The sequence below is a fragment of the Euleptes europaea genome, unplaced genomic scaffold, assembly GCF_029931775.1.
Source record: "Euleptes europaea isolate rEulEur1 unplaced genomic scaffold, rEulEur1.hap1 H_6, whole genome shotgun sequence".
In the NCBI taxonomy this organism is placed as follows: domain Eukaryota; kingdom Metazoa; phylum Chordata; class Lepidosauria; order Squamata; family Sphaerodactylidae; genus Euleptes; species Euleptes europaea.
Window position 1 is genome coordinate 38088 of NW_026612054.1, and position 23957 is coordinate 62044.

A 23957-nucleotide genomic window follows, 5' to 3' on the forward strand; every position below is an offset into this window, starting at 1 on the left:
GAGCCTCTGAAGGGCCAGAGGGCTGCGTCTGAATCCCCCTCAAAGAAACAAACAAAAGTCCAAGAGGTCCTTATCATCCCTGAGATCTCGAGGGGAGTCTTCGAGTCTTCTCCATCTGGGGTCGAGGTAGAATTTTCATCCTCGGATGAGGAAGAAATAGACATCCCTGAGATCATTTCGTCCGGAGACGAAGGGACCTCTGCAGGACCTCTGCTATCCCGCAGACCCCAGTGTCTCCAGCAGCCTTGGATGCCTTACGGGTACTATCCTCCTCCATTCTACTTGGGGTATGGCTTTGGTGACTACAGTCCCCATGACGTCGATCCCCGCTGCCAGAGCTGGCCTGGCCAATCGACTCCATACATGATGCCGAGAGCCCAATCTAAACGGTCCGACGTCGACCAAGTTCGGCGCCATGAAGAGTCCGCGTTACCTTCGAAGCCGGTTTCTCGACACCATGGGGATGTTGAAGCACAACCTTGTCTGGCTCGGCCCCTACCATCGACGTCGATGTCGGCACCGATGGTAGCCATGGCGTCAACACCTCTTTCTAGGCAAGTGTCGCTGGACACTGAAGAAGAGGGCGAGCTGACCTTTGGAGCTGGGTTCAGAGGACACCTCCCTTCCCTCGGCAGATGACGCCGTGGGGGATCCCACGCCAGTGTCACCCACAGAGGACCTGAAACTGTTCTCTGAGCAGCTTATCCGGATGGCTAAGTCACTTAATATTGAGGTGGTCCAGTCAGATCTGAGGCCTGCTGACCCTATCATGGGTGTTTTATATAGCCCTGATTCTGGTCTCCCTAAACTCCTGCTCCTTCAGGGCATCAGAGATGTCATCATGGTGAGCTGCCAGAGGCCAGCTTCGGTCGTGGCCTCTATTAAAAAAATAGAAAATTTATATAAGGTAGCGGAGGACGGCTGCGATTTTCTTTTCAAGCATCCTCAGGCTAACTCAATTATCACTGAAGTGATGTCGGCCAAGTACAAATCAGGGGTACACTCGTCTCCTTTAGACAAGGAAGGACGTAAACTAGATGGTCTGGGGAGAAAGGTGTACTCTTCGGCTGCCCTGGAGGTACGCATCTCTAATTTTGGGGCCCTAATGGGCTGCTACCAAATGGCCTTGTGGGATAGAACTTCTGAGTTATTGAAGTTCCTCCCAGAGGAAAAGAAGATCCTTCTCAAGGTCCTTCAGTTAGAGGGCCAAAGGCTAGGGAAACACCAGCTTGCAGCATCTCGCCCCATGGCGGATTGCTCAGGAAGAGCCATGAATACCAGTATTGCTCTTAGGAGGCATTCGTGGCTTCGCTCCTCCTCACTCCCAGCTGTTGTTAAAGAAAGGGTGGAAGATCTCCCCTTTGACAGCAAGGCACTGTTCTTTGAACAGACTGATGAAACCCTGCATAACCTGAGGAAACAAAAGGCTACGGCTAAATCCCTGGGGGTAATTCAACAGTCTGCACCGTCCTTCAAATCCAGGCCCTACCAGAGGCAGGGATATCACCAGTACAGGCCCTATAGGGGGAATTCATGGGCCCAGTCATGGGACAACAGGCCCAGTCCCGCCCGTATTCCTACCCCAACCAGGGAAAAGATTCACCCCAAGGGATAAGGGGAAGAGAGGAGGATATTCCCCTAATGATCAGGGGACCAAGAAGGGTTTCGCATGACTGAGTTCTGTTAATGTTGTTCACATGTTCCTGGATAGACTGTGTTCTTTTTTCAGTAAATGGCTTTACATTTCTTCCGACTCATGGGTCTTGAATATAGTTTGTGAGGGTTATTACATTGTATTCCTCTCAGTTCCTAATTGCTTTCCTCCCCCTTTACGAAGGACACCTGAACCTGCTGAGCTTGTCTCAGAAATTCAGAATTTGCTACAGAAGGGGGCTATATTGGTTGTTTCGCCCAGCAACTCTCAATTAGGTTTTTATTCTAAGTACTTCCTTGTAGACAAGAAGGGTGGTGGGGTACGGCCTATACTAGACCTGCGAGACCTGATTTATTCATGTGAGAAAATTTAGGATGTTGTCTCTGCAGGACCTCCTACCACTCTTGACGGAGCACATGTGGTTCTCGGTCTTGGACCTGAAGGACGCTTACTTCCATGTGGCAATCCACAAAGACTGCAGGAATTTTTTACATTTCACGTGTCTTAACACAGTATACGAATTCAATGTGTTGCTCTTCGGTCTGGCTACAGCACCTAGAATCTTCACCAAGGTGGCTGGCCTAGCAAATTGTGCAGCAGATGCCCTCAGCAGGGACACTTCGACAGACCACGAATGGTCCCTCCACAACTCATTTATCCACCTCATTTTCAATCTTTGGGGGTGGCCGAGTGTGGATCTATTCGCCTCAGCTCACAACACAAAGTGTGCCCAATTCTGCTCCAGGGCGGGGGTCGATGCAGCGTCTCTAGGAGTCGCCTTCCAACTGACTTGGTCAGGTCCACTGCTGTACGTCTTTCCTCCCGTCCCTCTCATCACCAGAGCGTTGGGAAAGGTGTTATTAGACAGAGCAAACATAATAATAGTAGCACCTTTTTGGACAAAGAGACCATGGTTCCCGGTTCTTTGGAAGATGTTGCTGGGGCATTACATCAGCCTCCCAGAGTCACAATCCCTTCTCCACAGGGGACCCGTCCTCCATCACAACCCTCAAGCACTCCATCTAGCAGCTTGGAGGGTCACATGGTGACTAAGTGGCCTGATAGAGTAGTGCAGGTTTTGTTGGAATCACGAAAACCATCTACCAGTAGGTCATACATCCTCAAATGGGATAGGTTCGTTAAGTGGGCATTACCCAAGGGAGTGGTATCCCAGCAATGTCCCTTACCTGTGATTTTTGAATATTTGCTATCCCTAAAGGATGGCAATCTTTCCAATTCTTCTGTCAAGGTACACCTGGCAGCAATATCTGCATTCCATGACGGAATAAATTCTTCCTTTATAAACTTTGTAAGAAGTTCTTGAGGGGCCTAGCCAATATGTATCCACCTGTGCGAGTCCCTTTACATCAGTGAAGCCTTTCACTAGTACTGGCTCATTTAATGTCTAAGCCTTTTGAGCCAATGGCTTCATGTGACCCAGCCTTCTTGTCTTATAAGACGGCATTCCTAGTTGCCATAACATCGGCAAGGAGGGTGAGTGACCTCAGGGCCCTCTGGTGTGATCCTCCATTCACCAGATTTTTCCCGAACAGGGTGGTGCTAAAACCCAGTTTGTCCTATTTACCTAAAGTTGTCTCTAAGTTTCATTTATCTCAGGATATAGTGTTACCAATATTTTTCCCTAACCCGGAGTCACCTGCTGATAAACAGCTACACACTCTGGATATCCGCAGGGCTCTATTGTTTTATTTGGGAAGAACGAAATCGTTTAGAACTGATAATAACCTCTTTGTTTGTTTTAAAGGTCCCAACAAGGGGAAAGTGGTCTCCACGCAGTCACTGTCCCGTTGGGTGGTCTCAGCGATCAGACTGGCTTATGCCTCTGCTGGAGTAGAGTGTCTGCTTCAGGTCCATGCTCCCTCCACTAGTGCAATAGCTGCTTTGGCGGCATTCTCCTCTATCCTCAGTATTTAGGAGATCTACAGAGCAGCGACATGGTCTACACCGGTCACCTTCATCTGGCACTACGCTGTCGATGTCGATTCCAGATCCAAGGCAGCTGTGGGAAGAGCAGTATTAAACAAGTTATTTTGTTGAACAGCTCATCCCCGCCTCCTTTACTGGTAAGCTTGCTATTCTCCCATGTGGGACTGCACAGAAGCCATGAAAACGAAAAACAGTGTCGCTCTTACCTGTAACTGTTGTTTGTTGAATTGTCTTCTGTGCAGGCACACATCCCTCCCTCCTTCCCCTCAGTGGGCTGTCACCTTAAAAGAGTGTACACTCCCCGTGAACGGAGAACTGAGGGATGTGTCCGCTGGGCGGGACCGCTGGGCGGGAAAAGCCGTTAAGGCTTGGTTGTGGACGGGGGGAGGGGAGCGCTCCTAGGGAACTAACTCTTCTGGAAGCTTGGAAATCTTCTCCGTGGCTGGCCTGCGCAAGCGCAGTCCCATGTGTGCCCGCACAGAAGACTATTCAACGAACAACAGTTACAGGTAAGAGCAACACTGTTTTTCCTACTGCTTTTTTCTTCTCATTGTGCAGTTCACTGTTAGTGTGTACAGATGGACATTCTAGAGTGCTGTACAAACATTGCAGTACCAAAAGATACTTGTTGAGTTGACGAATTGTGCACTGAAGTTTTTAAATAGTTGTACATTGAAGTTTTTAAATAGTGCACAAACGATCCATTTCTGTGAGACTCGTTGCCTGCTGGAGGGAGAATATTGTTTATATCATTTTATAATTTTAAAATATCCAGAAATTAATTGCAGTACTTGCAAATCTATGGTTAGAATAAAAGCAACGTAACTTTTACTAGCAGCTGACTCTTAATTGCCCTAGGACCCTCACAGAACAGTTGCAAACATGTCTGATGAAGTTTCAAGCGAGGAGGGACCGGAAGCTGGCTATCACTTGCGTCGTAATGCGGAACGTGCTTCCAACGATTGTGCATTTCGAAACAGAAAGTCCCATCATTATAAGAAACATTATCCCGTAGAGGTAAGCTCTTGCCCTGGTTCCAAACCAGGTTTTATGGAAGCAGTAATATGTATATTACTGCCCTTGTCCATATATGGCTGCCTGTTGTACATGGAGGTTGTACATGGAGGTAATGCTGATAGCTACCAAGAATAGGACCTTGTCAGTGGTGGCACTGAGCATAGCCTCCCTAGGAGCATTCACTTGGCACATTCTCATAGTTCATTTTGGCATCACCTTTTTATAATCCTATTTGGATTCTTTTATTTGTAAGAGATGTCAGTGATACCTTGATGTTAGTTCTGCTGCTTTATATCTTATTTCACTGCTGTTTTGTTTGGAATTTTCTTACTTTGATGTGTTTCTATATTTTTGTCTTGTGTACTAAATATTTGTTCTCTGTTTTGCGCACTGTATGGTGGAAAGGCAGGATATAAATGTTTGAAGTGAATAAATTAGAGGTATTCTTTTCAGAGCACCTCTTTCTTTCCTTTTTAAATATATCTCATGTCCTGCGAGTTGCTCATGCTTGTTATCCTTCAGTTGACGTGTCTGGTCCAGTTAGGGGGCAGGGCTATCATGATCTCTTTTCTCAGAATGGAGGAATCCCTTCCTACTTCCAGACTTGTCTTTTCTTGCAGTGTAGCAGCTCATTCTAGATGAGCTCCAGTGAGTTCAACCTTGCCATTATCCAGGCCTTTCTTCTTTTACTTTTTATTTCCCCTCCACTCTTTCTTCCCCCTTTTGCAATGAGCCTCAGCTAGGCCCTTCTCAGGTTATAGGTAGGACTGTGACCATTTGTTGCCATCTTAAACTGTGGGGAGGGGTAGGCCTTAAGTTAAGCCTCGACATCTAGAAAATTTCTGGTGGTAGCACCCCTTTTTTTGCCTCATAGTAGCTAGAGGCTTCCTGGCCATTCAGAGAAACACCCAGTCCAGGGGATCCTTTCTACTTTCTTCCCATCATCTTATTACCAGGGGATAAAATCTTTGTGAGTTAGCAGTATCCTTGGGGGGGGGGGGTAGTATATAACCATGTACTCTACTATTCATATGAATAGTCATTACTTTCATCCTGTTGTGGGTTTACTTCTTTTTTACGTATAATTAAAACAATGTTTCTCCTAATTCAAATTCTAAATGTTTCCTTTAATGAAGGAAAATTTTTACTTTTACAAAAGGGCCTCTAAGTATGTTCCTGATGGTTATTTGCGTTGGTTATTGATTACATAATTAGAACAAGATGGTCTTCAGCATTTAGTGAATATGTAACATATGTCTTCCAGGATATCCCTAAATCAGGCACTAGTTGTAGTTCACGGTGTTCAAGTTCCCGACAAGATTCAGAGAGCACAAGGCCAGAGTCTGAGACAGAAGACGTATTGTGGGAAGACTTGTTACATTGTGCAGAGTGCCGTTCATCCTGTACCAGTGAAACAGATGTTGAAAACTCTCAAGTTAATTCATGTATGAAGAAAGAGTATAGAGATGATCCATTTCATCAGGTTGGTGCAATGAGATGTCATTTTGCAATTTGCCAAATCTGCCAGAACTGTGGCAGAAAATTGAATTAAATACAGTTACTGACACGGGCACAAGTTCTCATGATGAAGTACAGCTGATTTATTGTTTGTCATATATATAGAACTCACTATATCACCGAATACCTTTTATTTTATTGGCAGAGTCATTTGCCCTGGTTCCACAGTTCTAACCCTGGGCTGGAAAAAGTGAGTGCAATCGTTTGGGAAGGTAATGACTGCAAAAAAGCTGATATGTCGGTGCTTGAAATCAGTGGCATGATAATGAACAGGGTGAGTATATTTTAATTCAATAGTCTGGATTTAAAACAATCTTTATCTCAAGGTAGATATGTTTTTTGTTTCTCTGAATAATTCACAGATTAAAGCTTGCAATCCTACAGACATTTACCTGGGAGTAAGCCCCATTGAATAAAATGGGACTTACTTCTGAGTAGACCTGCTTAGGATTGCCCTCTTAAGTGTATGGCTGTACCTTGTACCAGTTCTTTAAGTTTTGTCTTGTTCCTTATGCAGTCATAAATCTGGATAAATGCAGAAGACAAGAAAACACTTCCTCACACCAAGTTGGGCAGATCTGCCCAGCATTGCCTCACTTAAATCATAACAGATAACTATTACTGGTCAGTATAAAAAGTTAAAGCATCGCTTTGGTTTTTATCAGTCAGAAGTAGTTGTTTTGAGCAAGTTTATTTGCTTGTGTCAGTGAAACTAGATGCTGCCATCAATGAATATGACTCAGTTTTCTAAGCAGAGTTGACATCACAAAGCTAGTCTCAGACTCAGTGTAGACATACTTCCTGTCCTCTGACTCCAGTCTTAACTAGATACGCTGGCTCAGATTTTAACACTATCCAAAGCAAAATGGGATCATTACTCTCAAGTGTCTCCTAACAGCAACTCAACACCCATTCAGAGCACTGATCCACATGGCAGTAATCAGGATGTTAGACTATGTGGTAAGGCTATCATAGGGTTGGAAGGTTTATACGGATGCACCAAGAATATATAGGATGTAAATTGGAACGAAGATTTATTGGGGAGAGAGCCTATGAAGTGTTAAAATGGAGAAATGAGCTGACTAGGACAAGAGAGCACTGAGAAGGTGAGCAAGTAGCCCTACTTACACATATGATTAGTGAGGAGTGAGCTTGAGGGGATAGGTGAAAGGGAGAGAGAACTGGAGAATCTGATGTTGCAGTCCAGCAGAGAATGTAATAGTGGTTGCATCTTGGCAGCTAGTACCGGTAAATCCCCAGCGGAAGGAAAGGGAGGGCTCAGAGTCCTGATCAGGTCTTGAGACATAAAAGGCATCCAAGAGTTCATAAGCACACCTTTGGGGAAGGATTCTTCCCACAGTTATAAAGCAGGCAGGTGGGGTTCTGAAAGAAAAGAGTTGACTGGGCCATAGTATGGTTTTTTCTTTTTGATTTATAAATAGATTTAAAAGGATAGAAAAAAAGCTGGCAGAATCTTGGGTCCACAAGTAAATCTGACAGTGGAGTGCTAGATTGCTCTTAATAGTAACTTTTATGAATGCAAAGAATATGCTAATAGTGACAGGGAATAATCTTTTGTGGCAACAGACACACTGGTGTAACTATTGGAGTTGCTAAATTATGATTTGATCACTTCTGGGTTCTTCTCTTCTGGTGAAATTTGCCTTGTACTTCCTTTGGCCTTTCCCAGCAATGACCTGTTCTCCTTCAGCTAATCTGCTCTGATTGGTGTGTGGCCCAGTGTCCCTCCATCTTCTACCTTTGTGCTTTTGCAGGCCAGAGATTTCTTTCAGCATCTGGTCCTTGACCCATGTTTGCATTGGGGTCAGGAGGATACATATCAGCACCAAAAACTGGGTTTTGAAGTTTTTTGTTTTTTTTTAAAAGACAAGTTGAATACTTAATTGGAACCATTTAAAAAAAATCAGAAAGTTATATTTCAGCTTCAAGAATTTTTGAGCATCAAGTAGATACTGGGTTGAATCTTACCAGCTTTTCGGCTGTGACAAGAGAAAGGAGAAATGATCTCACCTTATTCCTCTCCTCCTCACTGCAGCCCTTGTCCTGCGTGGCTTTTTTGTCAACACAAGTCCCGCAGTCTGCAGCATAACCTTGGTGGGAGAGAAGGGGGCCCTTCCTCCCACTTGCACCTGTGGAAAAGCTGAAAGAATCTACCCCAGTGAATCTTGAAAATGGCTAATTACTATGAGGTGGTATAGCTTACCTTTCCAATGTATTTTGAAAGCCATCATTCAAATGGAGAAATGATAATAAAAAATTATTTGTAGTGTGCACTGCATTAACTTGTGTGTGTTTAAAATTTCTCATCTTTAGGTGAACAGCTATATACCAGGAATAGGCTATCAGATTTTTGGAAATGTTGTCTCTTTAATCCTGGGGTTGACTCCATTTGTATTTCGACTTTCTCAAGCTAAGGATCTGGAGCATCTATCTACACATTCAGCTACCGAACTTTATGCTATAGCATTTGGGTCAAATGGAGACAGAATGGTTCTTTCCATGGTTATAATATGCTTTATAGTCCGTGTCTCCCTTGTGTGGATTTTCTTTTTCCTCCTGTGCGTGGCTGAGAGAACCTACAAACAGGTAAGTGTACAAGCTTCTCATGTTCTTTTACATGCCTCTGATTGGAATACAGATACCTTACTATATTTTCAGTGATGTTGAAGTATGGGGTATAATGGTTGTGCCATCCATATTTGGTATTATTTATTTCATATATATGATGTCCTCTCATTGAGCTCGGAGTAGTGATTTTCACTCTATTAAAATAGTATAAGGTGATCAGTCTGTCTAAATAAACAGGGTTTGGTTTTTTTTGCATTGTTTAATGCCTTTAAATTTTGTTGGCAGCGGCTGCTTTTTGCCAAACTCTTTGGCCATTTAACATCAGCAAGAAGGGCACGAAAATCAGAAGTTCCTCACTTCCGGTTGAAGAAGGTACAAAATATTAAAATGTGGCTTTCCCTCCGCTCATACCTAAAGGTTTGTACTTTCTCCTTGAACCTTTTAACATAGTTAACCTACTTAATTAGTAACCTGGTAGATATACTTTGTTGTATAGTATACTGGTTACATTGCTATATTCAATATTGTCTTGAATCTGGATTTTTCTTACTTTTAGTTTCATGTTGCTATTTGTTTTAAATATTTGCTTTCTCTGTGTGTGGGAGAATAATTTTGGTTAAAATGATGGACCTTCCAAAATACTGTTTCTGTGGATACCCCCAACTGAAATTTCTAATAAGAAATCTGGAAATCAGTAAAAATGATTTACCAGTTTATCTGGGGTAAAAATAAGAGAAAGAAGAATAATTAAGAGGAAAGATGAAGTGGAGGGTTTGGCAGTTCAAAATATAACCATTGATTACCAAGTGGCAATTACTAAAGTTTCTTTGGGGGATATACGCAGTCCTGACCCACGGAGCTGTCCTATGCAGCTGACAGACAAGCAGGTCGGATGCTTGGGGGCCTGCCAGCAGAGCTAACTCCTGATAGCGTGAGGCAGTTTGGTTGGGGAAGGGGGCACCCAAGGATGACATCAGCTGGAAGAGCTGGCACTCACAAGCTGATCAACAGCCAAAGACATCAAGGTGGTCTACTGGAGAGGCGGGAGTAGGAGGCGCACGTGCCTGGAAATGTGGAGATGGTGGCATATGGGAGAGGAGCTTGCTCTATGGGATGTGTCAGTTATTTGAGCGTTCTGGATTTCAAGTGCCAGATAACACAACTTTCATTTTATTACTTCACTCCGTGAGGAATTAGCCTGTGGAAATTACTGCCGCAGGTTTTAGTGATGATAGCTTACATGGATTTAAATTGACATTAGATTAAAAAAATCATTGAGGGAAAGTCCATTAATATCTGTTAACCATGATGAATAACAATTCTTCATGTTAAGAGGTAATAACCCTCAGGATATTAGTGCTTACTTTTTTATTGCTGTCAAGTCACAGGTGACTTATGGTAACCCTGTAGGGTTTTCAAGGCAAGAAACGTTTAGAGGTGGTTTGCCTTTGCCTGCCTCCACGTCATGGCCCTGGTATTCCCTGGAGGTCTCCCTTCCAAATACTAGCCAGGGTCGACCCTGCTTAGCTTCTGAGATCTGACGAGATCAGGAATGCTGCTGTCTGGCAGAACACAAAACAGGCAGAGCTGAAAAGGTTGTCACTGAATCTTTGAGTGCCAACTGAAGACATATTGTCAACATGTGCAGTTAGAAGAGTTTGAGAAATTCTGGACTCAGTCTGATTTTGGGTTAAAGCCAGCTTTTTGGTACTTTTCATTATTTAAGCAGTAAATGAAAAATTAACAGAACAAATGGTAGCATTTTAAATGAATTACAGACTTAAAAATATCATATATCTACATAACCTAAAAATCACCCTTCATGACAATTAATTCTAGGCTTCTTCCATGTCCAACAGTTGTAAGAAAATTGCTGGCCTGTGACTATACAATCAGGAAGCAGTGTCCCAATAGAGTCGTTACAGAGATGTTCCTGCAAAGCATTAGTGTCATACCAACCTTGTACCATTGCAGGGAAAATGTCTATGTTAGTATTATTGAAACCTGTTGGTATGGTCTAAGCTGCCAAAAGTCTTTCCCCATGTTATTTTGCTTATCCTCTCCCATCCCAATTTTGCTCTGTGCGCTTTGCTCTGCCTCTCTCTCTCTCTTTCTGTGTCTCTGCAGTGGAACACATGCCTCATATAATGTACATTTTAAATGTTTCCCGCCCAGGGGAATGCTCTTAGACTTCAAGGCAAGTGTCTTCCCCTTCCATAATATGTAAGGAGATACTGTTGCAGGTGTCTTGTGCTAGTTCAGTGCTTGCTATCTGCAAAGATGCTTCCATGGGAGAAGACCTCCCAACTGAAAAAAGCCCTTATTGTGGAAGTCTGTTAATGAGTAGTATGCCCTTTCATCCTCTTATTTTTTCAAATGAATTATCTTTTTTTACTGGGACAGCCCTACTATTGCAAGGGGTCCTGAAATGATACTGTGCCAAATATTTGCTAATCACTGTGTGCATTGGGTTTTTTGAGGTTTCCTGTCACCTTGCATTAAATCTAAGCTGTGGTCATAATTCACAACATAATTTTCAGCTATGCATGTCATTTCATATATTGGCCAGTTATGCAGATGTTCTAGGACAGGCACTCTTGAGGGTTACACCCCTGAAAAAAAGCTGCGAACACTGAAAGCAGTGATTACCAAGTCTGGTTGGGTAGTCATGCTAGTCTGTTGCAATAAAGCTAAAAAAAGAATTTTTGGAATGCCTAGAACAACAGACTTGTTGCAGCATAAGCTTTCATGGGGGAGGACTGTGAACAGGGAAGTTGAGTCCGTGAAATTCAAGAAATTGTATTTCTAGACAGAATTCAAAAGTATACACGATAAGACAGTGATCATTCACAACAGCTGTGATTGGTGATAACCTAGTTATCCAATTTTACCAACAGCTGTAGAGGCTAAGAAAAGTGTTATCTATCTTTATGCAACTAAACCTGTCTATAAATTTTAATTCATTAATTTCACACTGAAGGTTCACTTTGAAGTTCCTCTTTTAAAGAATGGAGACTCTCAGGTCAGCAACAGAATGTAGAAATGTCCTATGGGTTTCTGAAGTTGCTATTTTCATGTCAAAATGTTGTGTCCATTGATTCTTAAAGCACTGAATACTTTGTGTTCCAACACAGGCAGCAAAATTCTCAAAGGATGAAAATATCTAAAAAAATATTCTTTTGAGAACCTGGCATTTGAATTTTAAGCTCATGAATCCTATCACTCCAAACTGTCATGCTAACCTTTCTCTGGCATAATGTGTCTTTTGTTCTCCCTTAATCAGAATTGCGGAATATTTACTGGTCTTATTTATGATGGAATATTTTAGTAATCCAGCCAAGAACTGTCATTCTCTAATGCAAAAACTGTTGTGAGATTTGGGGTCAAGGTCTCTCAGTATCTTTCTAAGCAAATGAAACCATGTCAGCTGTGTCCCTTGTACTCCCAAAATAAGCCATTTCCTCGTTAGTCCAGCTGCCTTGTTTTACAGTGCTTTCTTACATGCTCTTATTGTATTTTCCCCTGGCCTTCAAACAGGGATAATTATATTCTCTACAGTAGCTTCTTTGTTAAATTTACAGCAAAGGCATCTCCCCTCCCCGCTCAATTCTATCTGTTTGTTGTGGGAGATGTGTAGTTCTGTAAGCCATAGAACTTTGAGAGAGGTTTTCAGGAGAAGGGAGCACAGTTTGGGATGTAGCAATCCAGACAGTGTGTGGTAAGAGATGGGAATGTCCTATAAATATTTTCTTGAGCCAAAATTTCTCCCTACTTGCTGGTGACAAATGTCCGTACAAATTAAAACCAATTCCATTATATTTTCACTTGTACATTTTAATATCTTGTTTTTAAAATTGTCCTTTAATGCACATTAAACCATCAGGACATATTTCATAAGTTTTATGGCTGAATTATTGCTTCCCTTTGTTGTTTTCAGCGGCGAGGTCCTCAACGATCAGTTGATGTAATAGTCTCATCTGCTTTTTTGTTGACAATTTCTGTTGTATTTATCTGCTGTGCACAGGTAAGGAAAATTTGATTTCCATCACGATTTAACATCTTTAAAACTTACTTTGAAACAAGTTAGGCTACAAGCATGCCACCGGAAACTGTGTATGCAGCTCCCTCCCTCCACATGGCCAGCACAATTTTAATTCCATAGATAATCTTGAAATGGGAACAGGTGAGGAAGGGTAGTGGGGGACTGATGGAGCTTTTCACATGACCAGCTGCAGGCTCCTAAACTGCCTGCTTTCCTTTCTCTAGTATTATGCTTCAAAGCAAATGAGGAGAGTGGTACCCTAAAGGAGAGGCAGCTGCCAAGCCAAGAAGGCAGTGGGGGCTTGGCATCTAGCATTGCGCACCATTTTATATCTAGAATCAGGAACCAGTGAGAAATCAAGTCATATTTAATTCTTCCCACTCATGTTTGTTCTGCTCTTAGTGAACCATTTACCAGAAGGAGGGCCTGAATGAGCCACACGAGGGGTCCCTAACCTTTTTGAGCCCACGGGCACATTTGGAATTCTGACATGGCTCGGTGGGCACAGCAACAAAATGGCTGCCACAAAATGGCTGCCGCAGGATGCGGAGCCACACACAAAATGATTGCCACAGCTTAACTTCAGTAACACAGTGTAGATTCTTGTGTTGTGGTGGCAGCTTCTGTGAAAGCAACATTTTAAAAAAATCTGCACAACCAATCAGAAGCCTTGCTGAGCAAAAGCCCTACCTGGCCCCACTCACTTCCTAAAAACACTCACAGGAGCCAGAAAAGGTGTCAGCGGGTGCCATGGCGCTTATGGGCATCTTTGGGGACCCCTGAGCCACACAAAACCTCAGGGGCCTAAGAGCAGGTATTCTTACCCAGCTTTGTACATTTCTGCGGGACATCTGCAGGAGAAATTTGTTGTGAATTGTCCCCTATACCTTATTAATTGAAGCCTTGTGAAATGTAGGATTTGATATGCTAACCTTTTTTTTAAATGTTAACCCATTCAATTTTGCTACGCCTTTGTTTCTTTCAGCTGCTTCATGTGCACGAGATCTTTTTAGATTGTCACTACAACTGGGAACTAGTAATCTGGTGTATTTCATTAACTCTGTTTCTTCTAAGATTTGTTACACTTGGATCTGAAACAAGCAAAAAATATAGCAATACCTCAATATTACTTACTGAACAGGTGAGTACAAGAAATTGTGAACTGTCATTGATCACATGCAGAGAGATTAGTTCAGTTCTATACAAACCACAGGTTTATTGCTATATGTATAGTCACACTGGCTTCATAAAACTGAAGCCCATAATATAGTATGTACAAATTACAAAACTGTAAAATTAAAATACAGACTTCTTTAGCTGCTGAGGAACACATCTGAAAATGTTCGAAAGGAGCATGGACATTATTGCTTGAAGTTTCAGTGGACACTGCATGCAGTTGTCTGAAGTCATAATCATCTCAAAGTTCACTGATCTCCAAAAAAGACCAATCATACAGATCTATCTTAATATCATTAAAATGGCTTTTCTTTCTCCGATATAAAGGGGCAACAGTTGTACAAGTGTGGGAATTTTGTCAAGGTATTCCCAAAGCAAATGCCATATGCAGTCAGAATTATAACTACCTATACAGAAGTGGAAACTAATAGATTGCATGGTGTAAAATATAACATACCACATTAGTCTCCTAGTATATTTTTCTTGAATGGTCTCATAATTCCTGACTATTTTACATTTGTCTGCTTTACCACTTGCAGAATTTACAGCACAGCATTGCTAGAGTTGATTGAGGAGTTTAAGTTTTGATCCTTCTCATCACTATTTTCCATATAGAGCAGTCCCATTTAATGGATTACAAAGGCATTCATGTGGAAATCTTGGACAAAAGTTGAAATTTTATACCTGCAACATTTAGTGAATGTTGACAATGCTCTTTGTGACTTTTGAAGAATTCAATGCTATCTACAGCCTTTACAACCACATCATGTCTTAACTGAATCCTTGTCCTCATTGTTCCTGTATATTGGAATCTTTGCCCACTAATCATAATTCTGCTATTTTAGATAAAGCGTTAAAAGCAAACCTAGATGTTTCTTTAGATGCTCTGTGACAGATCTGGAGAGAACGCTCTTGTATGCTTAGTGACACCCTCAATAATTAATGCTGTATTTTTATAATGTTGAATAAAGGGAGAAGGGGGAAAGGAAGGAGCCCCTTTAACCTGTATAAATTAAATTTGTAACCCTTTCAGTGCCACAAGTAGAAAAGGACTGTCAGCTTCATTATGCAGTGACGTTTCTGTCCCTTTAAGACAGAAGGAGGAAAAAAGACCTTCCTGCACTTTTCACTCTCCACATAGCATAAACCGATGGATCAGCCCACTTCCCTTTATCTGCAGAAACTCCAGCAGCCAAGCTGTGGGTATATCCTGCCTTTCAGCAGAGTTACCAAGGCAGTTACTAGAAGTGACAGCTGCAGATCTTTGTGCTGAGTGGTATTTGCTGTTAAATCTCTATATAGTGCTAGGAGGAGCTGAATATTCCCTCCTGCATAATGCACTTCCATTCAAAGCATATTTTTAGCTCTAGCCCTAGAAAGGAGTAAAACACCCCTGAAGAAGTGGCTTCAGGCAGACAAATGTGGGCAGAAAAAGGATTCAACTTCCTTCTCCCACCTATATGGAGTTTAAATTGAGAGCCAGCATGGTGCAGTGGTTTGGAGCGGTGGACTCTAATCTGGAGAACTGGGTTTGATTCCCCACTCCTACACATGAAGCCAGCTGGGTGACCTGGGGCTAGTCACAGTTCTCTTAGAGCTCTCAGCCCACCTACCTAACAGCATGTCTGTTGTGGGGAGGGGAAGGGAAGGTGATTGTAAGCTGGTTTGGTTCTTCCTTAAGTGGTAGAGAAAATCCGCATATAAAAACCAACTCCTCCTTCTCTTCCTCCTCCTTCTCCTTCTTCTCCTTTTCCTTCTCCTTCTTGGAATTAGCAGGACTCACATTGGGTCCTGCCACCATTGTGACTGTGTTGGTATAGACAAAGAGTAATGTCCCAAGAATTGTTTCCAGTGTGTTAGCAGCTTTTAATAAATAAAAGCACCATGGGGGATTAGCTAAGCCAGGTGGAAGGATTTTTTTCTTCCCAACTTGTTCGTAAGGGGTTGGATCCAGACTAAATTGGCAATTTTCACTTTCTGTTTCCCACTGCAGACACCAATTCATGTCATTCCTCAGGGTCGCCTGTCTCTTAAGAGCAGACTTTCAGTGGGCCATTGTGTATGTGTGGTAGGGGGCAGGAAAGTTCAGTTTCACTGATGGAAAATTTATTTATTTTTAAATGGGTATACCGCTCTTTCCCAGTCAGGCCAGGCTCAGAGCAGTTCACCTCATTAAAACAGGTAAAATAAAACAATCATTGATAAATTAACATATAAGTTTACATTAAAACCATATATTCCTAAATCTAAAATCCAGCTGGCAAATGGTTCATGGCACAAAGGGTAGAAGTCAACCCAGGAAGGAATGGTCAGGACCCCCAAGTTAAAGAACCCAGATGGAATGAGGGAAAGGGGAGGGGGAAGGGAGGCCAGGTATGGTGGAAATGGTTGCTGCCCTCAACCATAGGCCTTGTGGAACATCTCAGTCTTGCAGGCCCTGCGGAACAGCATTAGGTCCTGCAGGGCTCTGATCTCACTAGGTAGAGATCCCTGATCTCACCAGGCCGGGGCCAGGGCCGAAAATGCTCTGGCCCTGGTTGAGGACAACCGGATGCTTTCTGGGCCTGGGATTACCAGAAGGTTATTATTTGTTGAGCGTAGTCTGAATCCAAAACAAGGGGCCTGAACTCTTGTCCCAGGGTCATGGGTGGTGTTTTTTAGTTCTTGAACCACTTGGCCTAGAGCAAGACTTAATTTTTAAAATGAAAGACACATTGCAGTTAATAGTGAGGGAAAAGCAGCTTAACGTTTTAGGAGCAAGCCATTGACCTCTTTGAGTTAATCCATGTTATAAAGTTCTGTTTAGGAAAGTAGTATTTTTTTCCACAGATAAATCTGTACTTGAAAATGGAAAAGAAGCCAAACAAGAAGGAAGAACTGACACTAGTGAATAATGTTTTAAAACTGGCTACAAAATTACTCAAGGTAAGAAGAAAAAAGGAGTGTTAAGCATGCATGCCTGTACATTGATCTTGCTTTTCCCATATGAGCCTGCCCATCAGTTGAGACCTCCATCAGAATCCCTCCTTCAGAAGTGATGCAGGTGTCACCTAGAAATAGAGCCTTTTCAGCAGTACCCCCCCCCCCCAGCTTGTTTCATCTTTTAGGTACTATGTAAATTCTTTCGTGTCTACCCGAGCTTTTGGTGATTAGAAGGGGTTTTTTTGTCTTTAATATCCCTGGTAATGGTTTGGAGTTTGTATTGCTCCAGTTCTTAATTGTTAATGTGGTTTAATATTGTTTATATTGTGTCTGCTTTGTGCATTGTAATGCTGTTCACATTGGTAATACAGTTTTATAGTTTATGTCCTGTATTCTGTAGCTCAAGGTGCTTAGCTGATTGACATAGATCTGGTAACAAAATGCAAGATCACCTTTTTATTGCTTTTCCTTCACGCAGTACTGGTATTTCCTCCTTGACACTTCCAAAAGACAGGAAAGAAGTCAGGGCTAGCCACTACCATGAGTGCTATGTGAATGTTTCCAAATTTAATATTGATGGTAGCCATTTTCTCTTACACATAGTCTTTAGGATACCATCTACCTCTAAAAGTGTAATGACATTTTTTAAAAGTCGGAACTTCATGTATGGATGTGAAGCAAGTACTCGCTCACATAGCCCAGATGGAACTGTCAAGTCTGGGGCCCAGTAATAAGTAAACTGGGATTTGTCTTTATTGTGGCATATTCATCAGATATAACTCTGCTGTGCATGCTAGATGGGTGACCAGAGGCTTCACATAAAAGAAATGATTGCCATGGCAGAGGCTTAGGGAGAGAATCTGGTCAGAATTTGTCCTAAACCCTGAACTCAGTGACTTACAAATGTAACTCTGTAAATCTTTTTCTCATTGCTAGGAGCTGGACAGTCCCTTCAGGTTATATGGATTGACAATGAATCCTCTGCTTTATAACATTACTCAAGTTGTCATTCTGTCTGCTGTTTCCGGTGTTATCAGTGATTTACTTGGATTTAATCTAAAGGTACTAACTGTGCACCACTGTTTTTATTTTCTTAAGTGGTTATGTTAAAAGATCACACTATTTCCATTTCAGTATTGCTTTATGCATATTATTTAATAAATTAATTTCCATCAATACTACTGGCTTTCATTTTGAAGAATAATATTATGAAGAGGCAAGCCTTACACTAGTTTAGGATCTCACTTGAACTGCAATCCTAAATAATTTGCATTCGGGTGTTTGCTCAGAACCTTCAAATAATATGGCTGGAACGCTGCCATACTGTCATGGTTTGTGGCATGATATCAGTTCAGCAGTCCTAATGCAACCATTTGTTTGCAGTAGTAGAAAAGAGCAAGAGTCCAGTAGCACCTTAAAGACTAACAAAAAATTTTTCTGGCAGGGTATGAGCTTTCATGAGCCACAGCTCACTTCTTCAGATACAGCTAGAATATGAATCCATCTGTCTTTAAGTAGAGGAGAGTGAATTCAGACAAGCATTAGTATGTAAATGTTAACAGTATGTAAATGTGAATAGCATGCTTGATGGGATTAGGTGTGGTATGCAGAAGAGCCTGTGATGTCCAGGGGAGAGATGGCTGTGGAGAAATCAGCCTTGGTAATGAGCCATGAATGCAAGGTCTTTATTCAGCCCAGGTAAATGCATTGTCTTTAGTTTGAATATCAACTGTAATTCAGCAGTTTCTCTTTCCAATCTCCCTTTGAAATTCCTTTGTAAGAGAACTGCTACTCTTAAATCTGCAACAGAATGTCCTGGAAGGTTGAAATGTTCTCCCACTGGTTTTTGAATATTGTGGTTTCTGATGTCAGACTTATGTCCGTTTAATCTTTGTCTAAGAGACTGACCTGTTTGTCCAATGTAGATTGTGGAAGGGCATTGCTGGCATGTGATGGCATAAATCACATTAGAAGATAAGCAGGAGTATGAATGAACCTGAGATAGTATGGCTGACATTGGTGGGTCCAGAGATGATGTTCCTAGAATCTATATGAGGGCAAAGTTGGCACCTTGGTTTGTTGCAGGCCTTGGTGCCAGAGTCCATGTTCCTGTTAAGTAGTTTATCATCATGGGTGAGAAGTTGTTTTAGGTTAGCCGGCTGTCTGTAAGCAAGAAAGGGACGCCCCCCCAGTGCCTCAGCGAGGGAAGTGTCACAATCCAGCATTGGTTGTAGGTCCTTAATAATACGTTGGACTGGTTTTAGTTGGGAGCTATAAGTGACAACCAGAGGTGTTCTGTTGTCATTCTCTCTGGGCTTATCTTGTAGTAAGTTGTGCCTGGGTATCATTCTGGCCTTCAATTTGTTTGCAGTACAGGGAGTATTAAGACAAAGCCACTAATTTATTTGGGATATTTTCAAGGAATCTCAGCTCGTATAGCCATGGCCAAGAAGGCAAAATTTCATTATCTCTGGCTGACTTGAATCATTTAGTCTTTCTCAAGTCAGACAGAGGCAGAGCACCATTCCGACAGAGGAAGAAACCCCTTCATTTGGTGGCAGTGCAATCTCTACTTATTGTCAGTTTGGTAATTCTGGGTTCGACTGTGTATGGTTGCAGGTCAGACCTGCACTGCTCAGCCTTACTCAATGTCAGCTTTTCTGTGGCCGCATTCAGATGTTGTGAACAAACCTCGACATCAATATCATTTGTTGATGTGCTTATGCACCACCTGCCTCCTCTCCTCAACAAGCTGAGCAGGAGTAAAGAGACCCAGGCTTCAGAAGCCCTGAATCCAGTTTGCAGTGATGTCCTGGTGTGGCCTCCTGGACAAAAATTTGGGTTCCCATCCCCCTCAAATCAAGAGAAGACTTTGCACAAGGGACAGAGGGAGGGAGTGCGCAAGCACAGCTAGAAGCCGTGTTTCACCAAGCAGAGAGAAGCAGCCAGTGATACAAGAAAAGAAGAGAGATGGATTATGGCTGCTCTGGTTCTGACCATTATGGCAAAATAGTTGTGGTTACACAACAGTGTTTGTGGTTTTCAGACCCTTTGTTGTTTTTGATCTCTGTTTAAAGCAGTTAAAACTTAGCTTTTGTTGGGTTTATGGCCATGAAATTACCTGCTTGTGCACTATCATAGCATGGAGAAGATAGTTCTGCAAATAAAATGAAAATAGCAAAGCTACAGTTAAACTTAAGACCTGAACTTGTTTTTGTGCTTTCTTAACTTTCAGCTCTGGAAGATCAAATCCTGACATTTTGCAAAAAAAGGAACCAAACACAATCCTCGGCAAAAGAGAACTGATTGACTCAGCTGCCTCAATGCAGTTGCTGATTGAGTGTTCAGATGTTATGATATCTTTAAGGATGTTGTTTGAAAAATTGAGGTGTTTACATCTGGCTATCTTGTGCAATCTCTGTATTTATTTTACCTTTTAAATTTTGTAAACTGTTTTAGCTGACATTGTATTTTATTTTGAAACATTGATATGCTTCGAAAGGGTCAAAATGGGTATCCAGGTACTTGAGAGCCTGGTAATTGGTCATTCAAATTTGATCAAATGTGCTTCTTTTTATTTTTTATTTTTTTTTCTTAAAAATGGAGCCCAATGCTAGGCTTTTATACTTCTGAAGTTCTCGTTACAGTGTCACGCTGCAGTCATTATACTGAATACATACTGTAAAATGTTTAGAACATTTCATTGTGAACCACCCTTTCAGGGTAGAATCAGAGCACCAGCATATTGTTGGTTACAGTAGAAAGTGACATTTACTGTAAAGACAATGCAGTAGGCCAGGTAGCTGAAATTTATTTTTATGTATCTATATATCTATATATATCTATATATCTATAGATATAGATATAGATATATATGTATTTATGTATGTATGTATGTATGTATGTATGTATGTATGTATCCTAGAGCCAGCAAGTGTTACTGACGTGATTCCTGGATTCTAAACATACTGAGCTGAAGTTTAAACTTCACTGACTATTAGTAAGGTATTGCATAGCAGGTCAACAAGTGCTCTTTGATAACATTTTGATTAGAGCAATAACTGTAAACTGTTACCATGCTGTAAGATATTTTGATAAAAAATAGCTATAGTATTTATTTGAAACACTGGGCTGTTTGCACAGGTTTGACTGTGACGCTCAACATCTGCACTTTTATTGTTAATTTTAATAATGATCTTTATATATACTAAATGAAATATATTATGATGAACTGTGGTGCAATAGTGTTACCTCTGAAAGATGGATATTTAGAGTTACAGAGAGAGAGATTATGTATGCTCAAGATAGTTGCTGTCCATAGTACATTGTAGTATATGTGACTTATACCACACATGGAAAATAACAATTAGGTGTATGAAATTATAGCTCTTTTTAAAGATTACGTCCTAAACCTGTTCAGGAATAAGTGCTGTTGGTATCAGTAGAAGCAGACATTCTTGGATTTCCAAGTTACAGTCCTATCTACACTTTAAAATAAACGTATTGAGCTTGTGGGACTTACTTCTGAATAAACACAGGTTCCGGCTGCTACATTGTGATCCTAACTTTGTAGTTTAGTCTTGTTGATTTCAGTGGGATGGGAGAAGAGGCTTTCAAGGAACGAGCCCCAGTTATACCCAGATGCCATTTAATAGTAGTTTTGTTTTGTTTTTTTTTTGTTTTTTTTAGCAATTAGAGATAACAATAGTTAGGTCTGTCCTTTCCAATAAGTAATTGATTTTTAGTTCTGTAGTTAATTGCTCAGTTTGAACTCCAATTATGCCTGTAGGGAATCGCCTGGATGTAGAGATGTGGTGTTGTGATTCATCAAGTGCTCACTGTGTACATTCAGAGCATCCTTGAGTTTGTCTCATTTACTTCAACAGTGTGGTCAGCTTTGCATGCATAAAGATATGTAGACACCAAGCTGCCTTTCCATTGGTATGAGCTGGGTAGCCCACATGCGCAGTAGCTCTTGTATGTGCTTTGCACTGCACAAGGGGGTCTTGATTAGGGTCACTGCATCTGCATAGGCAGATCTGGTTTAGGCAGGTTGTTGTATCACCGTCCTGTGAAGCAGGATCAATTGATTTTTAATATGGCCAAGCTGCAAATCCTTTCTTTCTCATTAGTTCATGCTACCCTGAAAAATCATAAGAGGAAATTATGTTAAAAGGGACAATATTATCATACAGAATATTCTTTGTTGGAGAACCTGCACTGTGTTTACCATTCCCCAAATCTCTTGTTTTGTGGACTGTAACAGCAGAAAGCAGCGTGCTGATTAAAAGAACAAACTCAGAATTATCATCAGACTTTCAGAATTACTGAGAGAGATCCTTAATTGTGTGGTATAAGGTATTTTTTATATAAAGCAACACAAACATTTTGTATTTTATTTGTTGCTGTACTAATGTTTAATAATGACCAAAGTGCATTCTATTTTTTCCTCCAAGGAATGTATTACCTGAGCTTTAAGAACATGCGATGTCTAGTTTATCATATAGAAACTTTTGGCTCTGTGGTCTGTCCTTCTTCCTCTATTGTCTGATTGATAGGGTTGTATTTAGGAATAAAGTATATTTTATAATTTTTTTCTGAATACGGTACAGACCTACACAGAACTAAATTTTGCACAGAATATATTTTAAGGAAAAAAGTACAGCAGGAGTTATATAATGGTAAAAAACGAGTCTTCATTTTAAAAACATGTTCAACGGTTTTCAAAACGAAAATATTTTAGCTGCTTAAATGATGACTAGGTGATGGTCTTATTAAGGAGGAGTAGCAATTTGCGTTGGAGATAGAAGATAGATTTATCTATATTCTTCAGCAACTAGCAATATGCTAGATTGTTGTACTTTGTGGCAGCATGGGCAAATTTAAAATGAGGGATCACAAATAGTAAAGTACCTCATAATAAAGACTGGTATGTTGAAATTCTTGCCATTGTGTACATAAATCATGTAAGTGAAAGGCTAAGAGTGTTTTACATCCCTTGTGTGGAAAAATAGAGATAAGCAGAATTGTGGCAGATCTTGTGTGTTAACTGTTTTTGACACGTTTGTAACAAAGTGTGATCAGGCTTGGAATAAAACATTCTTTGACTGATGGTATAAACCAAGTGCTCCTCTGTTTTTACTATAACAGAATTTGCAGCAACTGGTAGGGGCTGGGAGTGAGTAGGGAGGAGAGCATGGTCTGCCAGCACTTACCTGTGATATTGGGGGCGGGGCGGGTGGGCGGTCACATAGTCGGGGAGTGCAGGGCTCCACCCTGGCCCACCCCTTCATTACTTAGCAGGGCTGCCACCAAGTCCCCACCTTCACTTGGAGCTGGGTCTGCAATAGAATGACAGGGGAAAGTGTGCAGTCCATGTAGTTCAGTTGCCTGAGCAGTTCTTTTCCAATGGGTTGGAAAAGATACTTTGTGCAGGGCAGTTATGAGTTTGGGGGGTGCAATTGGTACTTGCCCCAAACCAGCACAAGACCAGTAAATACCAGTATTTTTTTTAATTAAAGTTTATTAAACTACAACAACAACAAAAAAGAGGAAAGGAACAAAAACCTACCAAGTAAGGATATTGTTAAAAAAAATATATATATAGCCATTTAATACTAGCCACATAAGCATAAAAACAAAAATACCAGCATTGAGCAAACATGATTCTATTTCTTGCAGTTCTGTTGCAAGATCCTAATGAATCCAGTCTGGATACATCACTGGTTTTTTGAAGGGGAGGTATGTCATTAATTTCACCATGACGTGGGTCTTTTCTACATTCAACAGCCCTTGAATCATGGAAATATATTTTGCTTCCAGTTCCTGGCAAAGAACAGTCTGGCAGCAGTAATAATATGTAAGGCTACTGATCTTTAGGGATATCAGGTACATTATTTTTCGGTGATATCTTTAGTTTATAAAGAATTTGGTTTTCCAAACCTGGTGATATAATCTTCACCACTTGCTTCCAATAACTGGATGCACATTTGCATATCCAACACATAAGTTGTTAATTTTTTATTGTTAATTTTTATAGTAAGTGGCCTCAAGCAAGTTCTCTGGAAAGGTGACATAGAAATTTCCTAAATA

General features: G+C 41.2%; 1 protein-coding gene across 1 annotated transcript in view; it reads left to right on the forward strand.

Moving 5' to 3' along the window:
• The window catches only part of LOC130493042 (protein PHTF2-like), a 55281-nt gene extending 34831 nt beyond the window's left edge, over positions 1 to 20450 (forward strand). Inside the window, exons 7-16 of the mRNA XM_056866822.1 lie at positions 4460 to 4618; positions 5883 to 6101; positions 6282 to 6410; positions 8471 to 8743; positions 9011 to 9142; positions 12663 to 12749; positions 13753 to 13908; positions 16773 to 16868; positions 17802 to 17927; positions 20101 to 20450. Coding sequence (XP_056722800.1) covers positions 4460 to 4618; positions 5883 to 6101; positions 6282 to 6410; positions 8471 to 8743; positions 9011 to 9142; positions 12663 to 12749; positions 13753 to 13908; positions 16773 to 16868; positions 17802 to 17927; positions 20101 to 20121 — 1398 coding nt within the window. The 3' untranslated portion in view covers positions 20122 to 20450. The remainder of the gene's footprint in view (positions 1 to 4459; positions 4619 to 5882; positions 6102 to 6281; positions 6411 to 8470; positions 8744 to 9010; positions 9143 to 12662; positions 12750 to 13752; positions 13909 to 16772; positions 16869 to 17801; positions 17928 to 20100) is intronic.
• Positions 20451 to 23957: the final 3507 nt, after the last annotated feature.